Source organism: Cucurbita pepo, chromosome 13 (assembly GCF_057944985.1).
Source record: "Cucurbita pepo subsp. pepo isolate OVF chromosome 13, ASM5794498v1, whole genome shotgun sequence".
In the NCBI taxonomy this organism is placed as follows: domain Eukaryota; kingdom Viridiplantae; phylum Streptophyta; class Magnoliopsida; order Cucurbitales; family Cucurbitaceae; genus Cucurbita; species Cucurbita pepo.
Window position 1 is genome coordinate 2253595 of NC_141810.1, and position 22970 is coordinate 2276564.

The 22970-nt window shown below is 36.1% G+C and overlaps 1 protein-coding gene across 4 annotated transcripts; it reads left to right on the top strand.

The window, feature by feature from the left end:
- Positions 1-1001: 1001 nt before the first annotated feature.
- LOC111808172 (transcription factor jumonji (jmjC) domain-containing protein) lies at positions 1002-22935 on the top strand. Of its 4 annotated transcripts, none has more exons than XM_023693999.2 (34): positions 1002-1107; positions 1200-2586; positions 5880-5937; positions 6782-6904; positions 7083-7140; positions 7238-7374; positions 8744-8902; positions 8983-9069; positions 9746-9928; positions 10729-10881; positions 10974-11165; positions 11268-11333; positions 11491-11586; positions 14056-14139; positions 14238-14354; positions 14442-14649; positions 14782-14879; positions 14994-15052; positions 15150-15281; positions 15392-15551; positions 15647-15982; positions 16150-16332; positions 16582-16643; positions 17094-17172; positions 17245-17394; positions 17483-17616; positions 18883-19003; positions 19096-19169; positions 19984-20128; positions 20278-20427; positions 21142-21237; positions 21312-21407; positions 21482-21684; positions 22503-22935. In XM_023693999.2, the coding sequence occupies exons 2-34, from the start codon at positions 1253-1255 to the stop codon at positions 22741-22743; spliced, it is 5574 nt and encodes a 1857-aa protein (XP_023549767.2). In that variant the 5' UTR covers positions 1002-1107; positions 1200-1252; the 3' UTR covers positions 22744-22935. The 4 variants fall into 4 exon arrangements, 3 of the variants coding, with proteins under 3 accessions (XP_023549767.2, XP_023549768.2, XP_023549769.2); XM_023694000.2 differs by having other exon boundaries at positions 14782-14846; XR_002817038.2 differs by lacking the exons at positions 20278-20427; positions 21142-21237; positions 21312-21407; positions 21482-21684; positions 22503-22935 and having other exon boundaries at positions 18867-19003; positions 19984-20051.
- Positions 22936-22970: the final 35 nt, after the last annotated feature.

The window sequence follows — 22970 nt, forward strand, 5'->3', positions numbered from 1 at the left end:
AGTCGTCACTACATGCATGACATATATATTTTATACATAAATTTTTTATTTAAAATATTTTATAAACGACGTCATCGTCTCAAGCGGGATGAAACTAACCCAAAATTTTAAGTTGGTTGGGTTGACGACGTGACGTACTTGAATAACATTCCCAACCATACCTAACTCAACGCTCTATTTCGTTTTTTTTAATTTTATTAAAAAATTATATTTATCTACAATACATGTTAAGTTAATACCTAAAATCTCATAAAGTTCAAATATCAATCATTTACAAATCATAACCCATCCTGACATCGGTTATAAACGTTGGTAGGATCGAGTTGGGGTATAGCCCGTTGTTGAGATGTTCATGTTGACTCGACCAAAAAGACGTCAACTTCCTAATTGAACGAATTTACTGGTTTTCAAAAAATTTAATAAAAATCTAACCCAATCCAACATTCTATGGTTTGGGTGACCTAGTTCCAGTCGTATTAATTTAATAATTCACACCATTTTAATCCATTATTATTATTATTTTTAAATTTCTGTTATTAGATAAATGATTTAAAAGATCAATTATTAAAAATAACGTTGAAATTAAATTGAGTGCAAAAAGAATCTAAAAATTCGGTAAAGAAGAGCCAATTCCACGGTCAAGTCTTCGTACGGGAAAAAAAAAAAAACTCAATAAGTCAATTTACCAATCCAACCGTTCGATCAAGTCCACTAGCCATCCGATCACAGCCACGTGTCAGAAGTCTTCGGCGGTGAGGTCTCACCAAAATCCCACGCGCATAATACCACGCGCTACCGTCCATGAAAATTAAGAGGCGGGGAGTAGGAGAACGTGGCGTACGCGCGCGTGGGGTTGAGAACAGAAGAAAGCGATTTGAAATACGCGGCCCAATAAATAAAGCCCAAAAAGTAAAAATGGAGTGGCATTTTCGTAATTTAGTAGAAGTCTAGACCCTGAAATTGGAAATTCAGGGGAGCTTTTATAAACCCTTCACTTTTCCGTTTTGTTTCAACCAAATCCCTCACGAAAACTATCTTCCATCGACACAAAGGAAAGAAGAAAGCTCAGAGCAAGTCTTCTTCTCTCTTACACACTGAAAAACGAAGGTACTATCTCTGTAAGAAGAAGCCTTGCAGCTTCATGTTTTTCCATGTCAGATAGTGTTATATTGAGCTTTTCATGTTTGTTTTTTTGTTAGATATATGATTCTGTGTATATGAAGAACTTTTGATACAAGTGTGGTTAGTTTTTATGGGGAAAGGAAGACCAAGAGCTGTGGAAAAGGGGGTTTTAGGGCAAAATTTGAGTGTATGTTCATCTGCTTCATTGAATATACCATCTGGACCTGCGTTTTATCCAACTGAAGATGAATTTAGAGACCCATTGGAGTATATATATAAGATCAGACCAGAGGCTGAGCCGTACGGGATTTGTAGGATAGTGCCTCCTAAGAACTGGAAACCTCCATTTGCATTGAGATTAGATTCTTTTACATTTCCCACAAAAACTCAGGCCATTCATCAATTGCAGGTTAGACCTGCTGCCTGTGATTCAGAGACGTTTGAGCTTGAATATAATAGGTTTTTGGATGGTCATTTTGGCAAAAAGATGAAGAAGAAGGTTGTTTTTGAGGGAGATGAGTTGGATTTGTGCAAGTTATTTAATGCAGTGAAGCGTTATGGTGGGTATGATAAGGTTGTTAAGGAGAAGAGGTGGGGTGAGGTTTTTAGGTTTGTTAGATCAACAAGGAAGATTTCAGAGTGTGCTAAGCATGTGCTTTGTCAATTGTATCGAGAACATTTATATGATTATGAGAACTATTATAATCAATTGAATAAGGATGTCACGAAGAGTTCAAAAAGGAAAATGCAAAATGAGAAGCTTACGGAGTGCTTGGCCGAAATTTCAACCTCTAAAAGGAGGCGGCAGAACACCGACGATTGTAGAGTCAAGGTCTCAAAGTTAAAAGACGAAGAAGATAACGATCAGATTTGTGAGCAATGTAAAAGTGGATTACATGGTGAAGTGATGCTTCTATGCGATAGGTGCGACAAGGGGTGGCACTTATATTGTCTCTCACCTCCTTTAAAGCAAGTTCCACCAGGGAACTGGTATTGTTTAGATTGCTTGAATTCAGAGAAGGATAGTTTTGGTTTTGTGCCTGGTAAAAGCTTCTCCCTGGAAGCATTTAAGCGTATGGATTGCAGGGCCAAGAAGAAATGGTTTGGCTCAGGGTCTGCTTCTAGGGCGCAAATTGAGAAGAAGTTTTGGGAAATTGTGGAAGGTTCATTTGGTGAGGTTGAAGTTAAATATGGCAGTGACTTGGACACATCAGTTTATGGCAGTGGCTTTCCTCGTGAAAATGTCCAGAGACCAGAATCAATTGATGCTAAGCTGTGGGATGAATATTGCAATAGTCCTTGGAATCTCAATAACTTGCCCAAATTGGAAGGGTCCATGCTTAGAGCCATTCGTCACAATATTACTGGTGTTATGGTGCCCTGGTTGTATATTGGGATGCTATTTTCATCGTTCTGCTGGCATTTTGAAGATCATTGTTTCTATTCAATGAATTACCTGCACTGGTATGTGACTATTTTTGCCCCCCCTCCTGTCTTCCTTCCCTAATATGCCCAAACGTTCGATTTGAGTGATCAATTCTTGTCATATTGTTTGTATCTTTATTTTCATCTTCCTATTACATAAGCTGCAATTTTAATTTTCAGGACGGAAGTAATATACCTTGGTTAGTTAAAATTTAGCGTATGCCAGGACATACTGGGCCACACTTGAGTTGTTGCCAACATGCTTATCATTGGATGTATTGAAATTTATTGATATGTAGGGATCTGAAAGGCTCCGGTCATGTATCTTTCTCTTTTGAAAAAAAAAAAAAAAAAATTTGCTGGTTATGCAGTTTTGCATTTATCTTTCATGTGTCATCTGGCAGAGTTTTCAGTTACTTTGGTTTTACATTCACTTCCATTTCAACCCTTTATTTCTCGACTACTATGATTTCTTGGGTTCTCATGGAGATTTTATAAGATTTCTTGCTTTAGTGGATTATTGTTAGAGATCAAAGTAAGGACTAAATATCCATCGATATTTGTTGTGGATCATAACCTTAGGCTCCTCTGTTCTCCTTTTGAGTTTTCATGGAGCCCAACATGCTATGGTATAAATTGACTGTGAGTAGATATGACCCTCATCTTTTTGAGTGGGGTGAAAGTGATGGTTCGAGGGGTCTTTGCGAATATCTCAGAAAAGTTATCTTCTCTATTTTTCCTTTTATTCTCTCATTTACCTCTTGCTCTGCTGAGGAAGGCTCAACAAAGGTTCACTTTTGGTAGGAACGTTGTGTGGAAGATGAACCTCTTTGATTTTTTTTTTCAAGATTTATTGGCTATCAAACAAGAGATTGCATTAGAGAGACGATGGATGTGACAAGTTTTTTTTTTTTTTTTTTTTTTTTTTTTTTTTTTTTTTTTAAATGATAAACTAAACTCTCATTGAAAAAAAAGAAAAAAGAAAAAAAAGAATGCACAAGTCTACAAAAAAATAAGCCCACCAAAGGGAGCTAACCTACACAAAAGGACTACAGTCGAGTAAAAGGAAGACTAAGAATATAATTACAAAAGGGTTGTTAGATTATTTTTTTTATTCTTTGAGATCAACATGTCTTTCTTGGGAGAAAATATATTAGATTATGGTGCCTCAATCTCGCTAGGGGTTCCTCTTGCCACTACTTTTGTTACTTGTTGTCCTGCCTTTCTCCTTCCCTTTTTGCTCCTATTTTTTTTTCCTAAGGTTATGTTGTTTAAGTGGGAGAGTTAATACGCGGTATCGCATACAAAAACACTCTTACTATGTTTTGTTCCAATAATGGTTCACTCTCTATAGGAGGTACAAGGTGGGTCTGGTTCATCTCTTTAGGGAGGAAGTTAGAGTTTTTGGATGATTCTTTTTTGCAGTTTTGTTTGATATTTGGATTGATAGGAATAATAGGATTTTTTTGGGAGGTGGAGAGAATGGGCGAGGAAGTGTGGGAAGTGGCTAGATTTAATGCCTTCTTGTGGGCATTGGCCACTAAATCTTTTTGTAATTATGAGTTTAGCCTTGTACTTTTGGATTAGAGTCCTTTTATGTTGTTGGGTTGAACCCTATTTTTTTTTTTTGTGTTGGGGCTAATAATTTTTTGTATGCTCTCATGCATTCTTTCATTTCTCTCAATGAAAGCGTGGTTTCTTTAAACAAGAAAAACCCTTGGCTCGGTTTGTTATGGGACCCAACTTGCGAAAGAGACTTGCATCGTGGGGGAAGATTTTCTTCTCAAAGGGGGTAGACTTATTCTCATCCAATCGGGTTTGAGTGGTATGTTGAGCTATTACCTCCCCCTCCAATTCCTAGTGGTTATGGATGCCCCAAGTAAAATGGCCTCAGTAGAATGTTATGTCATTGAAGGATTCACCGTTGGGAGGGATGATGGGTTTATTTCTCATTCTTAGTTTGTGGACAATACGATCTTTTTATGTGATGGTAGTGAGAACTCCTTCCTCCACTTGAACAAATTTCTGGCCTTTTTTTTTGAGGCTATGAATATTCAGAGACAAGTGGCAGCCTAAAAAGTAAAGACATGAACACAAGGCATGGATACGACACGATGCGAACACAGCGACATGTTATTTCTAAAGAAGTAGGACATGACATGTTGGAAACATTTTATGTGTGTGTATATATATATGTTTGTTTGTTTTGTTTGTGTGCAGATTTTGACTTTAAGAATATTTAACGCTTTTAATTTAAATTTCTACCTTTAGACTTTTTGAAGGTCCTTTCTTTGGTTTCTCTCCTTCCTTTTTGTGGCCTTTTTTTCACGTGGCCTCTTTCTTTTATGTTTTTTTTTTTTTTTTTTTTTTTTTTTTTTTTCCATATGCCCTTGCCTTAATTGATGATTTTGCTATTTGTGGGGCAAGGGAGGAATAGCGAAGTGTTTAGAGGGTTTGAGAGGCCGTGGAGTGATGTTTGGACTCTTATCTGTGGGTTTCAGTTGCCAATCCATTTTGTAACTATTCGTTAGGTCTTATTTTACTTGTTTGAAGGTTGTTCTTTAGTTTGTCTCCTTCCTTTCTTCGGTCTTTTTTTGGTGGCCTCTTTCTTTTATGGGCTCTTTGTTCATATGCCCGTCTTACTTTAAATTGATTTTTTTGCTATTTTGTGGGGTGGGTGTGGGAAAGAGACTGTCATTTATGGAGTCCTAGTCCTATAGGGATAAGGTTCCTTGTAGCTCATTCTTTCGTTGTTCGATGGCTCCTTCTTATTTGACTTCTTCTGTATGTTCCCTGCTTTGGAAGATTAAAATTTCGAAGATGGTTAATAGTTTTTTGTGTGGCATGTCCTTTGTGGCTGAGTTAATACTTTGGATCGTGTTCAAAGGTTTTTGCCCAAGTTGAGTGTGCATTGGGAAGCGATTCTGGACTTGGATCATCTCTGTGGTATTGTCGGTACATTGGATTGTTATGGATTGACTTCTTCAGAATGTTTACCTTTCGTTTGTCCTGGCTGAGGAGTTGTAGGTCTGAGTTTCCTCCCCCCTCGTTCGCGAAAATGGTTGTCGATTGCGTTTGCTTGTCTTTGTGTAAGTCTGAGGTCTTTGAGGAAAAAGAAACGATAGGAACTTTAGAGTAGTTCAAAGATCCACAAGGGAGGTGTGGTCCCTTGTTAAAAATCATACCTTTCTTTTGATTGGAAGTTTTAGACTACCAGCTTGTAGATGCTTTGTTTCTTTGTACTGTATCACCGTATGCACTCAATATGTGATTAGGAAGTTTTAGGTTATTGTTTATTGAAGATTTTCTTCTAACTTCTTTTGAGTTTTCAGGGGTGACCCAAAATGCTGGTATAGTGTACCTGGTAGTGAAGCTACTGCTTTTGAGAAGGTAATAGTTTGTTTCTTTTAGATTTAAATGCTTCTAGATTTTAGTGTCCGGATATCCTCTTTTTGCATGCATGTAATGGAATGCATGCCACATGGGTTTTCCCTCTATTACTGTTTGACAGTTTATTAATCTTGTCTTTATTTCCTTCTTTCCTCTGGTGTGCTGGTACTTTGCTGAACTGAATTTGTTGTATAGGTTGTAATACTGTGTCCTTGAGTTATAAAGTATGTTGGAATTTTTCTGTAGAGTCGAGTATCAATTATCATCATGTTTCATTTTTGTATCTGGGATTTGATGCCGTTTTGATGGTTAATATTAGGAATTTAGACACATTAGAAATTTAGACACGATGTCTTCTTTATTTCTTCATGTTAGTATACATGATGATTTTGCCATCTATTTATGAATTAGATCTGTTTAGTGTTTGGTTCACTTCAACTTCCTACTCTGTCTAGAATGAGGGTTGGATATTGTTTGGGGAGGAAAGACGGTTTACTGTATTTTTATTCTCTACATACAGTTTCCTCATTTGCGTCTCATATTCTCATTTGAACCTGCATCTCTAAACTTTATGAGACTTTGTTAATTCTTCAGCAGTCTAATATAAGCAAAAAATAATGAAATCTCTTGAGGTACAGCCATTTTCTTTTCTTCTTTCTCTAACAAAGCATTTTGTATATGTAATTTGGTAAACTTGATGTAGTTGTACATTCTATAAATCTTTAAATAAATTTTTTTTAAAATAATCATCTTGCTCTGTAATATTCTTTTTAGTTATAGGATTTATATTTCTTATCGATTAAGATATATGTAAAATTAACCAATATCCTTCACATGATTGTAGGTTATGCGGAATAACCTTCCTGATCTTTTTGACGCACAACCTGATTTACTTTTCCAACTTGTCACCATGTTGAATCCATCCGTCTTACAAGAAAATGGCGTACCTGTTTATACTGTACAGCAGGTCTGAAATGAAAGAATGCCAGTGTATATATCCATGAATCTACACAATTAAAATTGAATTGTTCTTGCATCTGTTACCTTTATTTGACATAATTTTATTCTTCTTTCTTTTTAATCGCCATTTCATATATTTAATTGATTTCTTTTATGCCATTTTTGACTTGTTTTCTTGCTGCCAGGAGCCTGGAAATTTCGTTGTGACCTTCCCTAGATCTTACCATGGGGGTTTTAATCTTGGTATGGTCATCTAGTTTGATTTAATTAGCCAAGACAATCTGATGATTAGTTTAGCAACTAGTTTTAGGTTTATAAATTCTCTCTTAATTATTTTCAGGATTAAATTGTGCTGAGGCCGTAAATTTTGCTCCAGCTGACTGGATGCCTTATGGTGGGTTTGGAGAAGAACTGTATCAGCTTTATCACAAACCTGCTGTTTTTTCTCACGAGGAGCTTATCTGTGTGATAGCGAAGGTTCAAAAGTTCTGGACGTTTAATTTTTTTTTCTCCCTCAAATCAAGTTATCTGTTTATGTACTCAATGAAGTTGTTTCTTATAATAAGAAAAGTTATCGATCAATATACTTTATGTAAGGAATTATTGATTTAATTGAATGAGGTACATTAAGAGATCCAACCGTATAAATTGACCTATAGATAAAAACATACTTTAAGAGAACCTGAAATTAAAATGAAAAATTGTAGTTATTTTTTGTGATAATCTAGAAGATGAAAATATCACCTACTTTCTTTGGCATTCTTTTTTTTTTTTTTTTTTTTTTTTTTTTGTGTATAGTTAAGAGCATGATGCAAGGCTTGCTGGTTGGGTCCAGGGGCAAGGGTAGGTGGGATTAGTCAAATGTCTTGGCTCGAACCTTCAAGTGAAAACTCTAATGAAAGAAAGCTTTGTTGTTTCCTAAAGTTTATGATGGACTCTTACAAATTCTTCTTGTTAAGTAGTGGGTGGGACCCGGGACTACAAATATAAAAGGAAGACCTTAACGTGGCTTGAGACACAGTACTGTGATACACAGTACTATGGTAGAAAATTGCTTGGTTTTGTTCATGAAAACCCCCAAGGAATGCCGACTGACATCACTGAAGAGAATGACGTGGATCTTTTCCAATCATCCAAAAATGCAATTGCAATGTATATAGTGGTGGTCTCTGAGTTTCCTCCTGTAAATTATATAAAGCACACCAGTTAAAAGAAAGAGTCAACATATGTTTTTTTTCCCTTTTCTTTTTCAATTTTTTAGAACTTCAATTCTTCTTGTTTTGCTTCTAAATTCTTTGGCGGTTGGAAAATATGAGGAGGAAAGATGAGGGCCTAGTATAAAAGGTGCTGCCGTGCTGGCTCAGAGATTTTCAAGAAAACTTGCTTTACACATCTATGTCTTGAAATCTCTTATTTGGATGATGAGAGGGATAGACTATGCATGTCTCTCACTTAAGTTTATTATTGTGGAAGGATCGAAGAGTACGAGTACTCTTAATTTGTGTTTCAATAATTTCAGGTAGCAGTACCCTCTTATCTGGTCATTTTTACGCACAAACTGAGTAGTATCATTAATATTAATTTCCTGTCTTTGTTGCATTGTCTTCTTCAAATCCTTAAATCATGTTTAATATTTTGGGGGATGGAATTTGTTGTGCATGAACTTGGTGCTAATTTTTTTTTTCTTATAAACTGGTTGTATTATCTTGTTGTGACTCAGCAGCATTTTCTGACCTCCTTAATTGATACTTCTTAACTTGTTAGTCATCAGTATCACTGTTTGTGAGGTTGAAGCTTAGTTTTGTGGATTCTTATTCCTTGTCTCAATGTACTCTTCATTTTGCAGATGGACTGCAACGACCGAGTTTCTCCTTACCTGAAGAAAGAGTTACTTAGGATATATTCTAAGGAGAAAAGTTGGAGAGAACAACTTTGGAAAAATGGTGTAATCAGATCTTCTCCATTGCCTCCTCGGAAGTGTCCTGAATATATCAGTACTGAGGAGGTATCATATTATGATCTGATACTTGTGTCACTATCTTATGAAGCTTGTTTCTGATAGATTTTCTGGTGGTGTTGCTGCAGGATCCAACATGCGTAATTTGTAAGAAGTACCTTTATCTTTCAGCTATAGGTTGCCATTGTAGGAGATCTGCTTTTGTATGTTTAGAGGTGTGTGATCCAATGTACTCTTCAATTCAAAGTTTTATTGTTAGAGGATTTTATTTTTTGGTGGGTCTCTTACCCTTTGAGCGTCTCTTTAAATCCATGCTCACAGAAAGTTATCAAAAATGACCCATCCTTGAAGGTCTAGTGAAGGAGTTTAACTTGACCCAAGAGCAAGGACCGAGTTCCAGTTCCTTTATCTTTATTATACCTTTGTAAAGATGCCTTTCTTATTCTTTATTTGTTTCCTTCCACGTTAGATAATTTTTTCCCTTTCCCTTATCTTTGTAACTGTTAGCATAGTTTCCATACTTGTTAATTCCTCTCTTTAAGCCTAGGGCTGCAACATTGTGTTCATTATGCAGTAAGAGTTGAATTTCTCTCGTTGTAAAAAAAAGAAATAAAAATATAAAAAAAATAAAGAGTAGTATTTTGAACTTACTATTTACTGCAAGTTCAAGTGGCTTCAAACTTCCAAATAGGAGGAGACCGTAGGGTTGTAGCAACCTCCATTTCAAAGTTAGGAGGTTCAGTTCTCAATACTTTGTTCTTATCTGGAAAAGTTTATACTATACCGTGTAAATTATAGTATTTCTACTTTGCTTGGAAAGTTGTTGTGATTCATGTTTAGAGGATCTTGTTCCTATGTTGATCTGATTATATGCTTCTTCCTTACTGGCAGCACTGGCAACACCTTTGTGAATGCAAGTACAGCAGGCGGCGCCTTCGGTACCGTTATACACTTGCAGAACTATATGATTTGATTGCTATAGTTGATAGATCTATTTTTGGGGAGACAACTGAAAGTAAGGATTTGCGACGGGTGGGCTTATGCTTCACTGAGCGATGCACTTTGACAAAAAAGGTAGTGTTCCATTATTTTATGTCTACAATTTACTAAAAATTTGTGAGTGCTTTAGGAGACATGGTGTCTTCCTCTTTCTTCCTTCATTCTCTTCTCTCATCTTCATGTGTTCAGTTTTGATGTTTTAGCAACTTTAATCACGTTTGTTTATATATATATATATATATATATATATATATATATATATATATATATATATATATATATATATATATATATATATATATATTTTTGATAAGAGACAATTTCATTGATGAGTGAAATTTACAAGAGGGATGTATAATCCATGATGTTTACAAAAGACCTTCCCAATTTGCAATGAGGGAGGTATAACTATAGGAAGTAAAAATATTAGACAGTTTACACCAAGATATAGCTTGGTAAACAACATTGTCGAAAAGTTTTGTGTAGGTCTGTGTCGTTTCTGCAAATATTCTCTGATTTCTTTCTTTCCACATATTCCAAAAGAAAGCCATGATGAGGTTTTTCCATAATACGTTTGTTTTTTTATATGGCTACTTTAAATACAGTTGATAGCTCTTTTTCTTGTATGATTGAAGGTAAGTCCTTTAAGTTGCCATTTATTGAGGGGAGGGTTTTTCTTGTTAGTCAAGGAGCCATTGTTAATTCTAACTGTAATTGATATTTCAAGACTCATCTCAAGTCTCATCTCTTTGATTTATATTGTGCTAAAATCGGTCTATTTGGAGGCCTTGGAGAATTGTTTTAAACAAAACAAATTGAGTCATGAAACCAACGATCTTGGTTATCGTTTTTAAAAGCAGCAAAATACTTTGCAGGTGAAAGGTGGTCGTGTCACTCTGACTCAACTTGCAGAAAAATGGTTACTGCATTCGAGTAAGATTCTTCAAGATCCGTTCTCAAATGAGGCATGTGTTAAGGTTATGAGAGAAGCCGAGCAATTTCTTTGGGCTGGTCATGACATGGATCACGTATGGGAAGTCCTTCATGGTTACTTTTTTCTCAGACTTGCATGCAGTATATAGTTGTATTTTACATTTGTCTTTATTGGACTATCTAATAGGTTCGTGATGTGGTAAGAAACTTGGACGAAACTCAAAAGTGGGTTCAAGGCATCGGGGATTCCATTTGTAAAATTGAAGCGTGGTCATGTGATCATTCTGGAAGTTTAGAGAAAATTTGCATGGATCATGTAAATAATTTGTTGAGTCTACCCCCAATATCATGTAACCATCCTGGGTACCTTAAGTTGAAGGTTGGTAAAATACTGCCGAACTTATTAGTTTATTCTTATGTGGTCCTGTCTGCCAATTGCTAATTTTGTCAAAAAAAAAAAAAAAATTTGATTACCTTACAGGATTATGTCGAAGAAGCAAAGATGTTGATACAAGATATTGATAATACCTTATCAAGATGCCCTAATGTAACTACTTTTGGGATCCATTGCTTGATGTCCTTTTTTAACGTGTATTTTCAAATTGTTTATGTAGCTTATTTCTATTTTGGATTAATTATCCCAATGTTATGCCCTTTTTGCTCCATAAATTTAGTGATCCTTATTTTAGAAACTCTCAATTCAGGTTTCTGAATGGGAAATTTTGTACTCGAGAGTGTGTGCCTTTCCAGTCCATATCAAAGAAAGTGAGAAGTTATCGGTAAAAATATCAATAGCGAAGGTACTTTTATTATCTTTTGGTACCATTTCCTTGCATATGTTTCTATATATTTTGAATACATCTCTTCTTTGCCTAAGATATCTGGGTACATGAATTTTGTTTTTAGGAGAGAAGGATGCATGGGCCAGATGGTTTTACTATTGTCATGTATAGGAATATGTCCCGTAGGCCAGATGGTTTTACTATCTTTTTTTCTTTCAAGATAACTGAGATTGCATTAAAGAAGACTTGTGGGAAGTGTTTAAAGAATTCTATGTAAGGGGCATTATTGATGCAGGTATGAGTGGAACCTTCGTGTGACTTATCCCTAAGAAAGAAAAAAAAAAAAAAAGAAGTTGAAAGACTTTAGGCCCATTAGCTTCACAAGTTTATATAAGATTGGTGCTAAAACCTTAGTGAGAAAAGTCCTTTCTTGTATTATTTTTGGTTCTCAAGGGACATTTATTGCCGGGTGGAAATGTTAGACCAAGTGTTGATTGCCAATGAGACCATTGAGGATTATAGGCAAAGAAATGAGGTATGGGTGATCTTCAAAGTCGATTTTGAAAAAGCTTGTCCTGTGGATTGGAATTTCTTAGATAATGTCTTGGGAAAGAAGGGGTTTGGATTTATATGGAGATATAAGATCTTTAAGTCTAGAGGGCTTAGACAAAGGAACCTCTTTCTCCATTTTTATTTATCTGAGTGGTGGACATTTTGAGTAGGTTTGTATCACTTGGTCTGGAGAAGGGGTTGGTTAAGGGATTCAGGGTGGGAAAGGAGTTTGTTCACTTATCTTATTTCAATTTGCGGTCAATACCCTTTTTCTTCTATTTGGGACAGTAAAATTCCTTTGTATACCGTACTGAGTTTTTATAATTTTTTGAAGTTATGTCTAGGCTTAAGATAAACAGGGGCAAGAGTTATTTATTTGGCCTGAACTGTTGGTGACTCCTAGCTAAGTTCTTGAGCCTCTTTGGTTTGAGGTGAGGTGGGTCAACTTTCTCTTATCTCAGGCTTTTGCTGTGAGGTAACGTTAGGAGCCAAGTGTTTTGAAATCCATTTTTGGATAAGGTTCCTTAACATTTATTTAACTGGAGAAAGTTTTTCTATAAAGGATGAAGACTCATTCTTATCCAATCAGTGTTGAGCGAAATTTCTAGTTATGTCTTATCTCCTTTTAAAATTTTGATTTCAAAGTAGGTGTATTGAGAGAGTGATACGGAATTTCTTGAGGGAAGGATTAGATGAGGGGGGATGGTCCCATCTGGTTAAGTGTGAAGTGGTTGTTAAGTCGGTGGAGTTGGGTGGTCTAGGCATTGGGAACTTGAGATTATATAACGTAACGAGGCTGTGCTGGTAAAATGGTTGTGGTGGTTTTTCATGGAGTCAAATGGTTTGTGGCACAACGTTCTTGTGAGTGGGTATGACCCACCCTTTCGAGAGGGTAGTAGATGGTTGCATCAAATTGACCTAATATAGTCCTCTGGGAAGCGATTGCTTTTGGATTTCATTCTTTTTATTCGTTTATTAGATGCTTTGTAGGGGAAGATATGAGTGTCTATTTGTGGTGGTGGGTGAGTGATAAAGCTCTTCATGATTTGTTCCTGTGTTTATATCATTCTTTGAGTAAGAAACTGTAATTTGTGGCTTCTATTTTATCGGCCTCTGTTTCTTCCGCCTTGTCGTGGGCTTCAAGCGGCATCTTTATGATAGAGAAGAGTTAGATATTGTGGATCTTTCTATTCTTCATAATCAGCAGGTGTTTCGAGGGAGAAGGGATTCAAGTCGTTGGACCCCTTATTCTTATCGAGGGTTGTCTTGCAGTTCATTCTTTTCCGTGCCCCAAATTGCCTCTGCTTTCTCCTCCGTTTGGAAGGTTATAATCTCTAGGACAGTGAAAAATTTTGTATGGCAAATTTTACATGGCAGAGTCAACACTTTGGACTAGGTTCAAAGACTTTTTACCCTTGTTTGTTAGCATAGTGGTGTAGTCTTTGTAGACACCAGGTTAAAAACTTGCATAATTTGTTGTGGGGCTGTTAGTTTGTTTAGTCTCCTTGGCGTCATTGCTTGGAGACTTTCAATTTGTGTTTGGCTTGGAATCGAGATGATTACACAATTATTAAGGAGGTGTCTTGAGCTTGCCTTTTCGGGAGAAGGGCAATTTTTCTATGGCACGCTAGTTTCTTTGCTAGTTTGTGGGGTGTTAGGCTCAAGAGAACCTTAAGATTTTTAGAGTGGTGGAGAGATAGAAGACCAGGTCTCATGTTTTCTTGTATGCTCTTTCATTTTTCTTAATGAAAATTTGGTTTCGTCCGAAAAAAAAAATAATAATAAAGAAAGAAAGAAAGAAAGAAAAAGAAGAAGAAGAAGAAGTGCATGGTACTAGCAATTTTGTTGAGTATGATCGAGATGAACTTTATATTTAGGATTATGCTTTTGCTCCACTCATTTACGTTCTAATAGGCTTCAATTGTGATATACTAGTCTTGCATAGAAAGTGTCAGAGAAATTTTGGAGAAACAGCCGGCTGCTTTTGAGGTTGAGGTTCTTTACAAGTTGAAGTTTAAGGTGATTTCCCCATTTATTAATTTATCTTGATGGATTTCATCTGTTCATATTTATCAGCAAATTGTATTTATCATAATACCTGGTTTCATGTCAAGTAGATTTTGGAACTAGGAATCCAGCTTCCAGAGACAGAAACGGTACTGGATTTAATAAGGCAAGCTGAACTATGTCGTTCTAAATGTGAAGAAATTATGAAGGCTCCCATGAATTTGAAGGTTACGTTTGCCTTAATTGTCATTCCCCTTTCCCCTCAATTTGATATTTGGTCATTTAAGGCATGAATATTCCTGGCTGTCTTGCAGACTGTCAAACAGTTCCTTCAAGAATCAAACGGTTTTGCTGTTAATATACCTGAACTGAAGCTTTTAAGACTGTATCATGATGATGCTGTTTCATGGAAGGGTCGTCTTAATGCTATTATGGTTAATGTTCATGAACGGGAGGATCAACATAATGTAATCGAAGAATTAAATTGCATTCTAAGAGATGGATTATCACTGACAATAAAAGGTTTCTTCACGTGCTAATTCTTTTATATCCACGATATCTTCTGTTAGCGATACCATCCATTTTATAATTTTTAGCTAGTGCTAATGCAGTTTATCTTTGATTTCATGGAATTCTGGGGGTGGGCTGAGACAGTTGATGATGTACCTTTAGTTGAGGTTGAGTTGAAGAAGGCTTCTGTCAGGGAAAAAGCTCAAAAGGTGATTCAAAGTAACACTTCAAATATTTGGCATGTAATTCTCTGTGTTTAGGCGTTTTTAATCATTTACACATCCTCTCTTCAATTTTACAATCATTTACTTGAAGTTATGTTTTCACCTCATGACTTTGATGGAGTTTTGATGCAGTTACGCGATACCAAGGTTACTATGGAATTCATGCAGAAACTGATGGAGGAGGCTGTTGAGTATGTGTTATTGTAGCAAACATTTTTTAATCAACAACATTAGCACGTTGGTTATGGCTGTACATGACTGTTAATGCTTGAGTTCCTTCTTCTCCAGATTAAAACTTGATAAGGAAAAATTGTTTGCTGATATTCGTGGAGTTCTCGATTCAGCAATGAGTGTAGAGAAGAGAGCAGTGGATTTTCTATCCCATGGGGCCCGGTTATCTGATTTCGAAGAGATTATAAGGTTGCCAGTCTTTCTCTCATTAATAAATTTGAAAAAAAAAAAAATGAAGCTCGATTGGGGTGACATTCTTATGCTAGCTATCACAAGTTCGAATTCTGTGCATGTTTTAGGACTTCTGAAGATTTATGTGTTATTCTACCTTCTCTTCATGATGTAAAGAATGAAGTATCCTTGGCCAAATCCTGGTCAAATTTTTCGAAGCCTTTCTTAGAATCTGTTCTCCCTATGTCTTCTGCACGAAGATCTCGGCTGAAAATTGAAACACTAAAGGTTTTTTTTCTATCTATCTATCTATCTATATATATACATATATATTTAGTATCTGGAGTCTGGTCTTTGATATTTAACACACTCCAATTTTGCAGGAGTTGGTTTCTCAGTCAAAACTCCTTAAGGTTACTTTGGACGAAAGCAGAATGCTCGAAACCGTACTGAGAAACTGTGAGAATTGGAAAGAGGGAGCAAACTCTTTATTGCAAGATATTGATATTCTTTTGAATGCGAGTGATATAGGAGATGGCCTGAGCAATTGTCTTATTCCTAAGATTGAACAATTAATTGATAGAATCAATACTGCTATTACAGCCAGTTTATCTCTTGATTATGACTTCCGTGAGATTTCCAGACTTCAAAGTGCTTGTTCTACACTCATCTGGTGCAATAAAGTTCTTTCTCTTTGCCATGTTATTCCTTCTTATCAGGTAGACTTGAAAGTTTGTTATGAACTGTGTTATATTTCCTTTTTTATGATCTTGGATTTATTTGCACTTTTCTTTTTTATGATAATTATTTCTAAGAGTGTTGAGGTTAGGTTTGTTGGATTGGACTTGCAATCCATTCGACTGAAAAGAATATAATTTTGTGGCAGGATGTTGAGAGCTTGTTGAGTGTTGAAGAGAATAGTTCATGTTTATATGCCTCCGGTGTTATGTGGAGCTTATTGGTGGAGGGTGTCAAATGGCTGAAGCAAGCCTTAGAGGTGATTCCTGGAACGTGCAATTTTAAACAAAGAAAGTTGAGTGATGCTGAGGAATTACTTTCCAAATTTCAGGTATCTTTACGGCCCAACATCTAGAACATTTATATATATATATATATATATATATATATATATATTTTGCAAATTTGAGTATAGCTCAATGGATAAGATATCAATTACCATCGTAAAAATCAGTGATTCGACCCCCCTTGCAATTGTTGAACTAATATATATATATACACATACAATACAATGTTTTTTTAATTATGTTTTTAGATTTTTGATGTTTGTTTTGTCGGTTTGAATATCTTGTACTTGCAGAGTATCAGAATCAACTTCTCAGCCATGAATGATCAACTTGTAAATGCTATTCGGACGCACAAGTGAATTTTCTTATTCTTTGACTTGTTAATTTCTGTTTTTGTTGTATGTATGCATGCATCTTCCTGCTTCTTGTAAAGCTCTTTTTTTTCTTTTTCTTTCTAACTTGCCTTCTAGCCTCTCCCATTAAGTTTGCAAGAATTACTTGGATTTCAGAAGCTCAAAATCCTACATCAAGTTTTTTCTTCGTCTAAAACACATCAGAAAGTGTTGGAATTTTCTTTCGGATGAAGGCATTTTGCTGTAATTTGTCAAGTTACTTCGTTATAACTATTCATTGACTTTTCATAAAAATGATAATCGTTTCTGAAATTTACATGGATTAGAATTTGTAAGTGAACCCCCAATTTTGTGTGTCTCTGCTTGCTCAGTCGTAGCAGTATCTTATATATATCTTTACTTATATGTGGCTATTGTTGATATGTGATCTATGGTATGCTCTCTGCACGTAGGTTGTGGCTGGAAGAAGTACGTCAATTTTTTGTTATTAAGCGTGCTGAACGATCGTGGACTCAGTTATTAAAACTTAAGGTATGTTATTTTGCTTGATTCGTCCACAGGGATTATGTAGATGGATATCATCTTATACTTTTGAACATTCAGGAAAAAGGAGATGCCGTTTCCTTCAATTGTTCTGAGCTACAATTAATTTTATCCGAAGCTGAAAAGATTGAAAAGTGGAAGAAACATATGCGGGAAATCATGAAAACATCTTTTGGGGATGAAAGTTCTTTGCTTGGTTGTCTACTAGAGGTTCTGATGAAATAATATTTCTTTTGTCTTACTGAACGCTGACAATACATTTTTTTAATGAATGTCTAATATCATATTTATCATGCAGATAAAGAAATCACTGGATAGATCCCTATACATATATGAGAAGTCGTTGCTCTACACTGATCAAAACTTATGTGTGTGTTGTTCTAGCGATTCACAGGATCAGCATCTTTTTACTTGCACTGTCTGTAAAGAAAGGTATGGTCAATCTTGTCATTTTGTCCTATTTGAGCTCTTATTTTGATTGGTTTTGAGTTGCTTACAGCTTCTCTGAATTGAACTAACACCAGTGTTGCCCAAAAACACCTAGTTATTCTCCGTACTGCATGATTTGCCAGCACTATTCATTCAGGCTCTTACTTTACATGGCTTGGCTTGCCCAAACTGTCAAGCAAACCTTCTTCTTTTGTTTTTTTTTTTTTTTTACCTTGAAATTGACTATCTAAGCTTGTGTGGGGTGAATGGAGCTTAAACCACCTGTATCCATCTTCGTTTGCTTCACTTCTAACATTGAACCCACTCTGTCACTCAACTTTTACCTATAAGAGAATCAAGATGAGTTTGTAAAGCTGCTTCAAATGTCTGCTCTTGTACCATTCCCGAAGTTTGACTTGCCTCTTGAAAACTTCTTGGATATGAGGAGTCAACATGTGTAACTAACTTCACATGCCCATGCTATTACTGATGCTAGACCACTTGACTTCCGTGATGTCATGCCACTTTTCTTCTTTGATTTTGGCATATGAGGAATTAAAGTACACGTTGCTAACTTTACATGTCTGCATTGACATTGCCCCGCTTACCTCATTGACGTTGAAATAACAATTGCTACCTTTCTTTCTTCTGGCATTCAGTCTTTGTCACATTTCTAAAGTCAGACCAATCACTGCCAACTCTTGCTGCGTTATTACTCACTGACATAATCTTGTCCATTAACCACTAACGAGGCTGCTAATGTGCATTTAACTTTTTCTAGGAGCTCAGTCATCATTCAGCCAACATGCTGTTCTACTACTCATGAGGGCATCATTGAAACATTTTCTTTTAACGATTCTGACCGTATCTCAAACCCTGCAGTTTGGCACTTGAGAATGGTTGCTTTTGTTGACGAACATAACTCCTTCAACTAGGTGCTACTGCCAACCACCAACACCGATAAACTTTTTGGAGACATGCTTTAACCCAACAGCCTTGTCTTTTATACCACCTACCCTCCCAACATTCTAACACACAGTGGAGCCTGCGTGCATGAACGAATATATTCATCCATCCTTTATGCATACATGCACGTGTATGTGCGTATGTATAATCATACTGCATGACACATGTTCCTATTACATACATGCATGCATGCATGCAGCACTACATACTCATTATTTTATTATATTTCTTGTGATGATTTATTTATAAAATATCTTTAAGAACAATATGGTAACTAAACATTATAGATGTTCTTGGAAACAGCTACCATTTGCAGTGCCTAGGACAAGCAAAAGAAAAAACAAACAGTACAGATGTCTTTATGTGCTATTATTGCTGTAGCTTAAGGGCTGTGTCCTCAATTGATAAAAGTGGAGGTCCCTTGGTAGGTGCTATCTTTCACTCTCTCTTTCTCTAGATTGTCTACACCATCCTTTGTTCCAAAGTCATTATATTTTTGTATTTTTCTTGTTGCAGAGATTTTTAGCAAATCGTCCTGAACTAGGAATGCTCACTAAGCTCAAATCTGATGCCTTGAACTTTTGTGTCTGGTAACCACCTTTTTTTTTCCGTCGGTAACCAACTTTTATATTGTTTTTATTGGTTTTTTTAATCTTTGCTTTTTTGAGGTTTTTAGTTGAATCCTTATGTAATTGATCCTGCAGATTACCTCTAGTTGATCTCTTTATTTATAATTTTTGTTTTAGTTTGGGTAGTTTTAAAAACTATTTTGTCGTCTAATCTTTTGATAGAACTATTTTATGTTGTTTTTAAATTTAAACGGTCTGGAAAGATATTATTTAATATTTTATTTTCATTTATTTCTTTTACATACGTGAAAAATGGTTATAATTGTAACTGAAAAATCAATGGACAACATTTCAAAGAAAGCATGTGAAGGCCAGAAGGCATAAAAATATTTGTTTATGTTCCCGGTTCTGAAAATTTGAATTAAAATTATTCTGCTGAATAAATTTTCTACGTCAAAAAATTATTTGTTACTTTTAGAAATAGAAAACTATTCTTAACCCTAATTTCCGCACTGACCCAAACGATTACCAGCTAAAACAAAGACAGGAACTGGTGCTTACCAGCTAAGCTTATGAAACAAAAGAAAACTCCAAAAATTAAAACAAACCTTTTCTTTCTTCTTCTTCTTCTTCTTCTTTTTTTTAACTCCAAATTGAAGTTAAATTGTACTGTTAAAAAAGTTTTGTTGAATCCCTTGAGGGTAGATATATGTAAATGCAATTCATATGATTTTAAACAGAGGTTTCTCTACGTGTTTCCTTATGATGCTTCTCCATGCAAATGTTAAAATGTCTCTTGAAAACTTGTTGAAGTTTGGTCTTAAAATATTTCCAGGATGGAAGAGGAGGATGTATTAAAGCAACTGGTAGAGCAGGCTTTAGTCTGCAAATCTCACTTGACAGAAGTCTTGGACTTTGCCTCCCGTTGTCTCGATAAAGATTTTAGTACCACCTGCAAGAGGTTAACAGTAGCTTTAAAGGTTGTGTGATTCTCTTTCCTCTTAAGTTATTCATAGTGCTCAATATTTGTGAAGTTTCAAGATAGCATAGAAGAGTAGTAGTAATACTTACTTTATGCATATAATCTATGGGTGTAGTTTTTTAAAATGATTGTAGTTCACTGTCACAGGCTATGGACGTTGCAGGCATTAACGATCAGGAAGGTAAGTGTGGCCTTGAGATGGAACTAGTGAGGAACTCGTGGAGATTCAGAGTCAAGGAAGCTCTTGAAGGTTCTGAAAAACCAACAATGCAACAGGTCCTGGAGCTTCTCGAAGAGGTATTCCCAGTTACCATGGTTTGCTGAAGCATTCTTAAGTCTAAATATTGTTGCAGTAGAAAAACTTTGGTGCTTTTGAATGACAATGGTTGTGATAAGTACGAGATTGTTAGATGTTGAGAGAATCTCTAAATACTTTCGTTAAAGAATTAGCTAATATGAAAAGAGTGTATTGGAGAACAAGTAACACATAACGTGCTTGAAAATTATGTTTGGGATTTTACACTAAAGACTTGAAAATTAAGGTGGGGAAGACTTTTGCCGAGTCTTTTTGATGGACATAGTGAGATGCTGTTAAACGGCTCACCATTTCTTTCGGCAAAACTGTAGTTGTAACAGTCGAACCTACCGCTAGTAGATATTGTTCACTTTAGCCCGTTACATATCGCCGTCAGTTTCACGGTTTTTAAAACGCGTCTGCTAGGGAGAGGTTTCCACACCTTTATAAAGAAGGTTTTGTTCTCCTCTCCAACCAACGTGGGATCTCACAATAGTTCTTGAAGCTATGATACATATGCATCCATTTTACACGCATGCAAAACGAAATGAACCCCAATTCGATCAACCATGACTTTTAGTTTATTTTTCTCATCTTGGCCATCTATGTCATCTCTCCTTTGGCCAAACTGGACGGGAGATAATTATGATGTACATGTGCTATTTCCTGTCAAGGTTGTTTGTTATATAAATACTGACTTCAATAACACGTGATAGGGATCGGCCATAAGCATTCCGCTTGAAGATTTCTACAGAAAGAAACTTTTAGAAGTGAAGATTGTTTGCTCGAAGTGGAGAAGTCTTGCAAGGAAGGTCTGTTAAATGTTGATATGCTCTGTTTCCCTCACCTTGTCTTCTTAGACTTCATCATCTTTTGTTTTCTACAGATTTCAGCTGACTGTGGGGCTCTTGAATTGGAGAAAGTTTTCGAACTGATCGTGGAGGGTGAAAATTTACCTGCATACCTCGAGAGGGAGCTCAAGGTATCTGCTATTCATTCTTATAGACAAGAGAATATGTACGCCGTGGTGCTTAGTGATTGATCTTGTGGGTGCAGTTATTGAGAAATCGAAGTATGCTTTATTGCATTTGCCGAAAGCCTAACGATCGCAGACCAATGCTTGCTTGTGATATTTGTGAAGAGTGGTATCACTTTGATTGTGTCAAGATTGAATCTACTCCGAAGATATACATCTGCCCAGCCTGCAAACCGCAAGTAGACAATAAAATGTTGATGCAGCTATCAACAGAATATGAAAGGTAAAGAGTTCTGTTCATGTCAAACTTCTTCCTCAGTTTCTATTGAAAATATGTATTTGGTGTTCTCTTGGTGTTGTTTATACCATTGTTTGAAAAGTCTTCCTGGTTGAACCGAGCCTATCTAATTTTGTAAATGAAGAATGAATGTTTGTTGAATCTTTTTGGCCTTGGATCGTGTAATAGGTCCAGCTGGAACATTTGGAACACCGTGATCCTTATCACTTCCTCTTTCCTTTTTAGACAGTATTAGAGAATTGTTTTAGACTGTCAAGTCCCTGACCAATTCATGCCAATCTAAGCAGTCTGATCTGTCTCAATCAAACCATTTCCATTTCTGAATTCATAGTCGGTTCTCTTTTGGATGAATGGGGTGATTTTCCAGGCGCTTTCTGATCTACCCTCCCTAGGAGCGAGGGGTTAGGTAGGTAGTATGGGCCCTCTGACTTCTAGCTATGTATTGTGTGGCCTGGACCTCGTAAACTAGGCTTCGATTACAATATGACTAAGGTAGATATTGGATTACAATGGCTAAGTTAGATATTGGATTTCATTTCTTTCGGTCTATGGTTCATATTTGAGTTCTGAATTTTCCACGAAGTGGGATTCTTCTTAGTCTCGATGCTTTTTTTTGGGGTGACTACAAAAAATGACTGCTCAATCAAGGGTTGAACACTCTGAATGAATAAGAAATAGACAAGGGAAGCAATGATTCTTATTCCACCTAGTTTCAACTAGTAACATGTCGATTACGTTACGGATGTCTGCCAACTATGTTTTGTTGAGTAATACGTCTGTTTGTTGTTGGTTTTGTTGTTCAGTTCAATAGGCACAAAGTTTGTGGAGCCAAAGACCCCTTCTCCTCAACGCATGAAGCAGAGATCGAAACCGAAAAAAACAAAGCGAAATTTAGTTCGAAGCGTGACGGATTGCTACAGAGAAATCAGGTGCCCAAGTGGAATAGAACGCTTATGGTGGCAAAACAGGAAGCCTTTCAGGAGAGTTACGAGAAGGAGAGCAGAGTTTGGGAGTCTCTCACCATTTTTCCTCATTGAACAATAATGAAGAATAGATGGAAGGTAGGTAGTTTAGCGAAAAGCCATTTAATTGATTCAATTGTTCATATGATCACACTACCTTTGAGCTCAATAATGTGTAAGCCCAAATTCTTAATTTTCTGTTCTTCAGGCCCAGCTGGGATATATGGATATATGCTTAGAGACATATATGAAATAAATGAGTATTATTTGTAAATATTTGTTATTTTTTTAAAAAAAATTCTTCATAAT

Excerpts from the sequence above, each read along its gene's own strand:
- LOC111808172 (XM_023693999.2), top strand. The coding sequence starts at position 1,253 with ATGGGGAAAGGAAGACCAAGAGCTGTGGAAAAGGGGGTTTTAGGGCAA. Across the intron at positions 6,905-7,082 it reads CTGTTTATACTGTACAGCAG|GAGCCTGGAAATTTCGTTGT; the intron begins GTCTGAAATGAA and ends TCTTGCTGCCAG. Across the intron at positions 8,903-8,982 it reads AATATATCAGTACTGAGGAG|GATCCAACATGCGTAATTTG; the intron begins GTATCATATTAT and ends GTGTTGCTGCAG.